At 38.9% G+C, this 11976-nt stretch overlaps 1 protein-coding gene across 2 annotated transcripts in view; it reads left to right on the forward strand.

Moving 5' to 3' along the window:
• The window catches only part of LOC124615549 (E3 ubiquitin-protein ligase Topors), a 96109-nt gene extending 84690 nt beyond the window's left edge, over positions 1–11419 (forward strand). For both annotated transcript variants that reach the window (XM_047143523.1, XM_047143524.1), the window contains exons 6-8: positions 8078–8838; positions 8946–9950; positions 10015–11419. In XM_047143523.1, the coding sequence (XP_046999479.1) occupies positions 8078–8838; positions 8946–9835 (1651 nt within the window). In that variant the 3' untranslated portion in view covers positions 9836–9950; positions 10015–11419. The remainder of the gene's footprint in view (positions 1–8077; positions 8839–8945; positions 9951–10014) is intronic.
• The last annotated feature ends 557 nt before the right edge of the window (positions 11420–11976 follow it).

An 11976-nucleotide genomic window follows, 5' to 3' on the forward strand; every position in this document is an offset into this window, starting at 1 on the left:
TCCCTGAAACTCTGTACAACCTCTGGTTCTTTCAGTTTACCGAGCGAGGTAGCGCAGTGGTTAGATACTGGACTCACATTCGGGAGGACGATGGTTCAATCCCGCGTCCAGCCATCCTGATTTAGGTTTTCCGTGATTTCCCTAAATCACTCCAGGCAAATGCCGGGATGGTTCCTTTCAAAGGGCATGGCCGACTTCCTTCCCTGTCCTTCCCTAATCTGATGAGACCGATGACCTCGCTGTCTGGTCTCCTTCCCCAAAACAACCCAACCCCTCTTTCAGTTTATCCAAGTCCCATCTCCTTAAATTCTCACCTTTTTGCAGTTTCTTCAGTTTTAATCTACATTTCATAACCAATAGATTGTGGTCAGAGTCCACATCTGCCCCTGGAAGTGTCTTACAATTTAAAACCTGGTTCCTAAATCTCTGTCTTACCATTATATAATCTATCTGAAACCTTTTAGTATCTCCAGGATTCTTCCATTACGTTTCCTTCCCTTCCTTTTCCTACTGTCGAATTCCAGTCACCCCTGACTATTAAATTTTCGTCTCCCTTCACTACCTGAATAATTTCTTCAATTTCTTCGTCATCTGCACAGCTAGTTGGCATATAAACTTGTACTACTGTAGTAGGCATGGGCTTCGTGTCTATCTTGGCCACAATAATGCATTCAATATGCTGTTTGTAGTAGCTTACCCGCACTCCTTTGTTTTTATTCATTTTTAAACCTACTCCTGCATTACCCCTATTTGATTTTGTATTAATAACCTTGTATTCACCTGACCAGAAGTATTGTTCATCCTGCCACTGAACTTCACTAATTCCCACTATATCTAACTTTAACCTATCCATTTCCCTTTTTAAATTTTCTAACCTACCTGCCCAATTAAGGGATCTGACATTCCACCCTCTGATCCGTAGAACGCCAGTTTTCTTTCTCCTGATAACAACGTCCTCTTGAGTAGTCCCCGCCCGGAGATCTGAATGGGGGACTATTTTACCTCCGGAAAGGATGCCATCATCATTTAATCGTACAGTAAAGCTGCATGCCCTCGGGAAAAATTACGGCTGTAGTTTCCCCCTTGCTTTCAGCCATTCGCAGTACCAGCACAGCAAGTCCGTTTTGGTTAGTGTTACAAGGCCAGATCAGTTAATCATCCAGACTGTTGCCCCTGCAACTACTGAAAAGGCTGCTGCCCCTCTTCAGGAACCATACGTTTGTCTGGCCTCTCAACAGATACCCCTCCGTTGTGGTTGCACCTACGGTATGGCTATCTGTGTCGTTGAGGCACGCAAGCCTCCCCACCAATGGCAAGGTCCATGGTTCGTGGGGGGGGGGAGGTTGTTTTTCATATGACCCAGATAAGTTTCAACACCTCTGTGCTGTCATCAGTGCACTTTCTTTATTAAAGTCTTTAAAATGTGAACATATTTTTTAAGTGATAACTAATATATGATAATTAGACCTAAAGATTTACTTATGTTTTGTTTTGTCAGATCCTCTGTCATTTGTGTTCTCATGAGTTATTCGGAACCACACACAGATACTACACATATATTGTAACAGGCACTTCTCACTTTGTTAAAACACAAATGGTGTTATTGTGAATCCCATCCCAAGTGATGTTCACCTGTTCTCAAGTGAGTTTGGCACCATCTACCCCTCCTGTATCTCTCTCACTCCCTCTGTCTCTCTCGCTGTGTGTGTGTGTGTGTGTGTGTGTGTGTGTGTGTGTGTGTGTGTGTGTGTGTGTTTGTGGGGGGGGGGGGGGCAGGAAGGCATGCGTGCACACGTGCATTTGCATGCATACACTTTTGAGCTGTTTGTGTCATCTTTCTGCAAGGTTCCCTTAATGTTTTAAATAATGTGAAGTTTATACATACATGGGTTTATGCACCCCCCCCCCCCCCTCCCTACACACACACACACACACACACACACACACACACACACACACACACACACACACGCATAAACAAAGAGAGAGAGAGGGGAGAGTTTTGCCAGAGCAAGAAGTGTTTATCACAAACAAAATTCTGCAGATTACGTCTAGTAAAGGATGACAATTATTTGTGAAATAAAATTGTCATAACTTCTGAATGGTTTGCATTAGAACGTTCAAAGTGCATGGTTTTCCGTGGGGCATGATGGGAATTAGTATGTGCATGCATGGTTTGGTGATCAAAAAGTCTCTTCACCCTTGACAGGTGACTGTGTGATGTGCCACGTCCAGTCATGGAATAATCACTGTGATATTCCTTGATGACACAGTGACTACCAAATGGTAGGTGAAGATTTTGGAAGATGATTTCACCTCCATTATCCAAAGTGACCCTGATTTCCACAAGATGTAGTTCATGCAAGATGGATCACAAAGCAGGAGAGTGTTTGATGTCCTGGAAGAGCACTTTGGGGACTGCATTCTTGCTCTGGGGTACCTGTAGACCATTGGCATGGGCGTCGATTGGCTGCCATATTCTCTGAATCTGAACACATGCGACTCCTTTTTGTGGGGGTGTATTAAAGACAAAGTGTATAGCAATAATCCCAAAACTATTGCTGAGCTGAAAACAACCATTCAGGAGGTCATCAATGTTCCAACACTTCAGCAGGTCACGCAAAATTTCACTGTTCATCTGCACCACATCGTTGACAATGACAGCAGGCGTATTGAACATGTCATAACATAAATCCAAATATCTGTAGTGATCTTTACATTTTGAATAAAGTGTGTGCACGCTACAGTTTGTAACTAATTTACGTTTATTTATAATTTTTTTCATATAGTTCAATAATTTTCACCCTGTATTTGTGTGTGAAATGCTCAGAGAAACTCATGAGCATGCAAATCAAAATGATCTGACAAAGCAAAACGAACTCCCCAACCAAGTTCACATTTACATCATTTGCTTGCAGATGACAAGCTTCCAGTATGTGAGAACGTGCAAATCATGCTGCGTAACCATATAATATAAAATTAAGGTAATGGCAAAAACAAAAAATAACTATCTTTAGGCCTAATTTTCATAGATTAGTTATCAGTTAAAAATTCACAGATTTGAATAAAGAAAACCTACTGATGCTAACACAGAGGTGCTGGTATCTATTTGGGTCATAAGAAAAAAACAGTGTTTTGCATAACAGGCAATCCAATAAATCCAATAAACAACCAGGGAGCTTATATCAGGAGCTAAATACAAAAAGCAAAAGATCATCTACAGCTTGTGTAGAAACCAAACTACAGTTCTAAGAGATGAAGCACACAGAAAGGATGTAGTAATTGAGAAGATAGTATGACAGGATTAGTTGTGGCTTATGCCCTATGTTAGTCAATCTACACATTACATTATCAGTAAAGGAAAGTAGGAAAAATTTTTGAAGGGAATTATAGATACTATCTTGAAAACAGTTTGTAAGATGAACACCCACAAAAATAAAACAAGTTTAACTAAGACAAGTGATGCTGGCAGAATCAGGAAATAAGATGGTGAAAACGGTAGATAAGTTTGATATTTAGACAGCAAAATAAATGGTAGCAGAAACAAAAACGGTGTAAAAATGTCCTAAAAGGACTTGTCCTATGTCCGCACACTTCCTCTGTCTGCCTACATGGTATACTGCACATGCCACTGTACCCTGCGTTGTGTAGGTGTAGAGATAGAGATAGTGTGTACTTCATGCTTTGTACCATTATAATCTATTTTATGTGATACTCTACTTGCATATCGAGGAAGGAAATGAATGTTTAGAAATGAGTATGGCAGATGTCACTGTTTTATATCCAGGTTAGAGCAAAAGGTTAACATCTCCATAGCCTCAGTATTAAATCTACACTATGTGATCAAAAGTATCCGGACACCCCCAAAAACATACGTTTTTCATATTAGGTGCATTGTGCTGCCACCTACTGCCAGGACTCCATATCAGCGACCTCAGTAGTCATTAGATATCGTGAGACAGCAGAATCGGGCGCACCGCGTAACTCACGGACTTCGAACGTGGTCAGTTGATTGGGTGTCACTTGTGTCATACGTCTGTACCCAAGATTTCCACACTCCTAAATATCTCTAGGTGCATGTTTCCAATGTAATAGTGAAGTGGAAATGTGAAGTGCACAGGCCAACCTCGCCTGTTGACTGACAGAGACCGCCGACAGTTGAAGGGGGGCAGTCACAATGTGTAATAGGCAGACATCTATCCAGACCATCACACAGGAATTCCAAACTGCATCAGGATCCACTGCAAGAAGTATCACAGTTAGGCGGGAGGTGAGAAAACATGGATTTCGTGGTCAAGCGGTTGCTCATAAGTCACATATCAAGCCGATGTATGCCAAATGACCCCTAGCTTGGTGTAAGAAGCATAAACATTGGACAATTGAACAGTAGTAAAAAGTTGTATGAAGTGACGAATCACGGTACACAATGTGGCGATCTGATGGCAGGGTGTGGATATGGTGAATGCCTGGTGAACGTCATCTGCCAGCATGTGTAGTGCCAGCAGTGAAATTTGGAGGTGGTGGTGTTATCCTGTGGTCATGCTTTTTATGGAGGGGGGGCTTGCACGCCTTGTTGTTTTGTATGGCACTGTCACAGCACAGGCCAATATTCATGTTTTAAGCACCTTATTGCTTCCCACTGTTGAATAACAATTCGGGGATTGTGATTGCATCTTTCAACACGATCGAGTACTTGTTAATAATGCATGGCCTGTGGCAGAGTGGTTAGATGACAAAAGCAGCCCTCTAATGGACTGGCCTGCACAGAGTTCTGACCTGAATCCTATAGAATACCTCTGGGATGTTTTGGAACACCGACTTCGTGCCAGGCCTCACCGACCGACATCGATACCTCTCCTCAGTGCAGTACTCCATGAAGAATGGGTTGCCATTCCCCAAGAAACCTTCCAGCACCTGATTGAATGTATGCATGTGAGAGTGGAAGCCGTCATCAAGGTTAAGGGTGGGCCAACGCCATATTGAATTCCAGTATTATCGATGGAGGGCGCCACGAACTTGTAAGTCATTTTCAGCCAGGGGTTCGGATACTTTGATCACATAGTATAGCTCACCTTTTAGGGGAGGCACTTTGAATGTAGTTTTTTAAGTTGTCATTTTACAGTATTTTATTACAATGTCCATGAATGAGTCTTAAGCAAGGGACACATTTAGCTGCACTGTACTTTCCCCTTGTCACATCATCAGATTTTACCTATGAGTAGTACTCGCTCGTAAATAACACAGTAAGCACAACTGAGGGAAGAATTTTCTCATATGGTTCAATATTTTTACTATCCTTTTAATAGGGAAATGAGCAAGTTATACATGCCAGGTAAAGAAGTCTGTTACGGTTCTATTATAATGTAATGTGCTGTCTCCTGGCAAGAAATTATGTTACCATTGAATAAAAATTGTGTGCTATGGGAAGGAAGAGTGACTAGACATAAAGAACAGTGAACGGCAGCCAGTGAAATCAATCACCCTTATGTGTCATTTCTCATTCTGGTCAGAGGAGAGTAACAAAATGTCACTGTCTCACCTCTACCTATAGAATTGTCCTTAGTCCCTTGATAAAATATTCTGGTGAGAGAATGCATCAGTTTGTGGTGCCTGTGACGTACACGTTCCAGTACACCACGTTTTTCATGGTGTATACAGTAGAGCGTCTATTATACAAACTAATTGGGGGACTTGGGTGTTCAGAAAACCGGTTTATTTGGATAATCAAAGTGTGTACTTCTATTTATCAATAAAAATTATGTATATTGATAATGACACAGATCTCTTTTATTATTACAAAGGCAAGTGCAGTAGGAATACATGTAATACAGCCTAGTGAACAAAAAAATATTGTAATACGTATGCATTTTCCATGTACATTACATATGCATAGAATTAACACTAACAGAATTCTTAATTTTGCTCTGCCTGAGCGAGCCCTTTTTGCAGGGCTGGTATCTGATACTGGTTGCTTTCATCTCGAGCTTCAGGCTATCGCAAGGCCATATTTAGACATGTAAATACTTAATTCAGACATATCATTCTGTTCATCATTTTTAATTAGACTTTGAGAACTTTCTGACATACCCACCATTTTATTATAGGCTTTTTTCAAATTCTGTTCCTGTATCTTCTCCCTCCTTATTCTAGCAGTAACTTATGTAACAATCCTTTTCTGTAATACCATTTGAAAGTCTCAATAATGTCTCGATCCATGAGCTGTAATAAGGAGGTGATGTTAGGTGGAAAATCCATCACTTCCATGAACTCATCCTTTTTCGTTTAGGATACCATATGTTGGATGAATTAGTGTGTTGGCAAGGATCAGTAATGTTTTCTTCCCTTTTGCCATTCTTTAACTGATGATTTCAGAGGGCACAAAAACTGTCTTAAACAATTCCGCGCAAGCGAGTAACAGTTCAGTTACTTGGTTGTTCGGTTATGTGGTTGTTTAGTGGACAGACATTTGGATAATCGATGCTGTACTGCATTTTATTTTCTGACAAGAGGTCAGTTGTAAATTTAACATGATATGGACAGAGGACTATATTCTATTTCAACTGATATCAACACACATCTCGAAAGTTTGTATATTATCCAGGTCATAAAACTGGAACACCATCATCTCTAAGTACAGGGTGTACATAAAGTCCAGGAACACTTTCAATTATTTATTGCACAAGAACTAAACATTATACAGATGTCATACATATTGCATTTTGAAGAGAAACTGAAAGGTTTTTTTACAAACATTTGATATGCGAACCATGAGTAACCTGGCAGATGTCAATACAGTAATCGAATTCTTGCCATACCCGTCCCGGCATGGCATCGTCAACTGAGGCAGTCGCTTCCTGTATTATCTCCCGGAGCTCTGCTACATCACGTGGTAGAGGTGGTAGATGCACCAGATCTTTAATGTGCCCCCACAGAAAAAAGTCACATGGATTGAGATCTGGTGACCGGGGAGGCCATTTCATGAAACAGTGAACTCCAACACAGACAAAGTTCGCTCCACACCTGAACTCGTCATGTTTGCAACTAGTGGTGACAATCAGCTAATTACCAAACTATGCTGATGTGGCATACATGAAAAAAAAACTTTCAGGGTTTCTCTTCTAAATGACATAAGTGTGATATCTGTACAATTTTTAGTTCTTGTGCAATAAATAATTGAAAGTGTTCCCGGACTTTATGTACACTCTGTATTTTTCCCTTTTTTTCCTACCTCAAGTGACTTTATATTCCTCAACTCACATTACATGTGGAACATTATAATTTTCATTACTAATATTATTATTCTGATTCATGTGTGCAGTATATAAACATTTGAAGATATCTTGAAATGCTTGAATATCTTTTTCACTGTTATTATTTGCTGTGGCATCAGCTATCTTGACAGAAAACAATGTGTTGTCTATTTTACACATGTTTCTGCGTATTGTTTTCTTTATACTTTTGTTGTTCTCATTTTATTCTGTAACCAAATTTTCGTTGTATCTTCTTATATATACTTTGAGATATTTGTGAATAGTTTTGTTTAATTCAGCATATTCTGACATGTTCTTTTATCTTTTTGTTTAAAATTATGGCTTCTCGTTAATAATTACCTTATTCTATTTGTATTTTTTCTCTAGTTTTCTACATACTAGCTATAACTTTTGCTGTTTACTTAATTGGCTTTGTTAACTAATTACCCTTTGGCCCAACTTTCGAAAGATGTTTTATACTTCATACATTCATCTGTTAATTAGAACATCTCAAATATTTTGGCATTTCTGGCTTTGCTATTCCTTTTTAAAACAAAATGAAGAACTGATATGTGTTATTGGTAATAGTCATTAAGTCGCATATACATAAAACATTGGTGTCAACAAGTTTTTTTTGTGATGTATAGTAACAATAACACTTAAGTTCCATTGAAAAAGTGGTTACATAGTTCATAGTTAACATTTCTTTAAAATAGACCCAGATGAGAGTTTGAGTATTTATGAATTTAATTTTTTTTTTAATGCTGCCAATTTTTTCAATGGTTTTTATCTTTTTTTTTTTTTTTTTTTTTTTTTTCTTCTTCCAGAAACAATCCAGCACAGCTGCATAGATTGCTTCCTTGGCTTTCTCGTGAGTTGTCGGTGCTTATAGAGAATCAGTCACGGTTGGCTTTAGTTTTGGACTGCATTCTAAATATGCTGCAGTACCATTCAGTTAACAGCAGCAGTATAAGAAATTATCTTCGAAACAATATCAACCCTAGGCATGTTGACCATTTTATCCATGAACTGTGGACATTTGCACGTTCTCCGTATGACATGATTGGTTTTGACGAGACAGCTGAGTATGGTTCATATGAAGCTCATACAATAGAGCTTCCACCTTCACCCCATTCAGTACGTGATGATGATAGTGATGTGGTTGTGATATCATCAGATGACTCAGTTGACTCATCACATGAAACTGTTGCAAATGAGGATGATAATGACATTGATGTTGAAGGTGTTGGTGAAGCTTCCCATCTATCTTCCATTAGCAGTCGTTCTGGGAGACATGGGAATACTTCACGCCATACTTCTCAGAGAGTGCAAGCAGGTGAAAGTTTGCAAGATCATTTGTATACAGCAAATATAAGATCACAGGCATCAGATGTTGTTTCATCAAGTGATTCTGAAGACTGTGTTATAGTTGGCTATGTTAAACCATTGCATGAAAGAACTCCAGAAATTGTTGCACTCGATACAGATGAAGATGTTATAGAAGAGCAAGAACCTTCTTGTGAAACAACTGCAAACTCTAATAGTAATAAGATAAATGACAATAACTCAAATAAGCTGCACAGCTCAGGTAAGAGTGGGTCACTCTTTGTATTCCTTGGATATATATTTATGTACACTTTGTAATTATAATAATTTTTTTACTGTCTGCTGACAAATTTGGTTCTTACATTGCAGATACAGTGAGTCCTGTTGCCTCTACCTCAGGATCTCAGCGAGAAATGCCTGATTCCACTGCTGGCTGCTCTAACTACATTCCGGATTCAGTAAAAAGTTCCCGTGTGCACCAGCACAAAGAAAAGAAAGTTCGTTCCAGCAGAAGTAGAGTCAAGATTAACAAGAAGCCAACAAGAGCGAAAAGTTCACAAAGCAGTAGTTCATCCCCTTTTTCACCAGTTGGTCTAAACCGTTCAAAACAACTTATCTACAGTAGTTCAGACACACTGAGTAGCAGTCCCATCAGGCGTCGCAGATCTAAAGGGAAGCGACTGAAGAAATTACCTTATAGCTCTGATTCATCGAGTGGAAGTTCTCACAGGTGCCGCAAAGCTAGAGTGAGTAATTTAAGCAAATTGTCGTGTAGCTCCGATTCATTGAGCAAGAGTCCTGTGAGGCATCACATTTCTAAGGAAAGAGAAAGTTCAAGGTATGCTTATAATTCTGGGAGATCGTCATTAGATGATTATAGTTATCCACTTGCTTCAAGGATTTCTGTATATAGCTCACCATATTCTTCTGATGATGAAAGTATTTTTGGCACTGAACATAAACCAAAACTGCGAAGCATTGTTATTCCAAAACAAACCAGTACTTCAAATACTAAAGGTGTGTCATATCCCTCAACATCATCGACATCATCTAGTTCAGTTCGTCAGCATGAGCCTTCATTGAATCCGTGGAATCTATCTAGCCGTGGCAGTAAATCAAAGCATAAGTCAAGGAGGCATGACAGGAAAAAGCGGCGAAGAAAGGAGCGATATACTTCTTCCTCATCTTCAGAAGATTTTGTTGTTCGTCATACCAAACGGAGGTCTGAAAATGCCGTAATTTATTCAGACTCTGACTAAGGGCTTAAGAGCCACGTGCATTTTCCTTTTATTGTAAATAATATATATACTGGTGTTCAGTTCAAAGTATTTCAGTAAGTTAAGCAGTAATTGTGTAAATGTTACTGAAGTTGTGCTGCTTTTTTTTTTTTTTTTTTTTTTTTTTTTTTTTTTTTTTTTTTTTTTTTTTTTTTTTTTTTTTTTTTTTTTACGTAGTGCGGTGAACATAATAATGTGACAGATTGCAATGCAGGAAGACTACAAGAGCCGTACAACAGTGCTTGTAGTGTTTGTAAATACAGTGCTAACTGCGATAATAGAAGTTCGTCATAAATCATCCAGATGTGTCCTTATTTATTTTTTGCGCTGTTTTCTTTTCCACTTGGCCGTGTGAAAGCATTATGGGTTGCTGCTGGTTAGAGTAAAGACCATTTAAAGGTGCTTTGTACTTAAAATCATGATTGCATTGTATATTACTTTGAGAGAACGTCAAATATTGTAAATCTTAACAAATTGCATAAATTTGTGGATAGGAAGCACATTGTTATGCTTTGTCTGTCTCTTGAATGTGTACAATTTCAACAATTACTGTGTAGTTACTGTCTGACCCATTAAACTGTATATATTTTTACACTGCAAAACGCGTGAGTCACTTTGATCGTGGGATGGTATGAATAGTTTTGCTGTGTATAAGAAGAGAATGCTGTGTTTCAGGCGTCTCTTACTTGAGTAGTATAATTGGGTGTTCAGTCATCTTTATTGTAAAAGTTACTTGATAATGCAGATGACCTGTATCTTTGATTTATTGTGTTACTTGTTTTGACTTGTGTTACAACTTCAAATTATGTTCAGTGAACTTAATTTGCTGTAGTTTGATCACTAAAGCCGGGAAGCAACAACTTTGTGTGACAGATACTATTTTATTATTGTGGTCAAAATTTTTTGAAAAATATGAGGAACTAGTGGAAAAATTCTTCCATAAATGTTGAAGGATAGAAACAAGTAGCTATTGTGATAAAAGGTGGAAATTTCTGTTTCTTTGTATAATGAAAACAAATATTTCAATTCAAGTATCTTTACAAAACTTGTATATACTTACATTCTATTTTTAAGCTATCATGATTTTATGAAATACATTTGAGCAAAAATTTTGGGTATTCCGAATTATACAGAATTCATTTCAAAGAAGGCAATTTTTCTGACATAATGACGAATTTTGATGCATTGATTTTGTTCATGTTGCTCAGACTCATTTTTTGGTGAATTAACAAGTCATTATCATTCTGCGTTCAGTGCAGACCTATGTATCAAAAACTGTTTTAGCCATTTGTGCCAATTTTCCTATTTAATTTAGAATGTAGGAAATTCAACAGGGGAAAGTTCTAATCCCTTACACATGACTGTTGACATTAATGACTTTAGTAAATGAAGTGCTTTGTCTATTGTCAGCATACATTTTTCTTCCTCTTTCCCCACACTGCACTGTAGAAACATCCTCTGGAGCTTGAGTGTTATAATCAAGTTAAGTATTGTTAGATGCATATTTGCAATCTTTTGTGTTCCATATTTTGCATTGTATCTTGAAAAATAAATAATAAATCAGTGTGTGTTGTATAATCATTTAGTAAATGTTATCTGACAACAAGACACAAATAATACATTTAAAAATATTAATGATATAGAGGAGATGTTGAGTTGCAGACAGGCACAACAAAAAGACTGCTGTACAGTTAAGCTTTCAGCCAAAAAGCTTTGTTCCGAAATGTCCCCCCCCCCCCCCACACACACACCCACACACACACACACACACACACACACACGTGCGCGCAGTGTCTCTGGCCTTGTGACGAGACATGACTGCGACTGTGCCTGATGGGGGCAGTGGTCTGGTGTGGGGGGGTGGGGATATTGATGTGGCATGGATCACAGTGGGGATGCAAGTGGGAAGGGGGCAGGGGTAGCAGGGTGGGGGTAGAGGAAGATGTAGAGCTGCTTGTGGGAGAGTGCAGAGATGTGATGGGGACATGGTTGGGCTGCTAGGTTAGATGAAAGGTTTGGGGGGGGGGGGGGGTGAAAATGGAGGTGAGTTGGAAAGGAAGAAAGTTGGGGGGGGGTGAGGAAAAGGATTAGCAGATGTGTTGGTGGAAAAGAAGGCTGCGTAG

This window comes from Schistocerca americana, chromosome 5 (genome assembly GCF_021461395.2).
Source record: "Schistocerca americana isolate TAMUIC-IGC-003095 chromosome 5, iqSchAmer2.1, whole genome shotgun sequence".
Classification (NCBI taxonomy): Eukaryota; Metazoa; Arthropoda; class Insecta; order Orthoptera; family Acrididae; genus Schistocerca; species Schistocerca americana.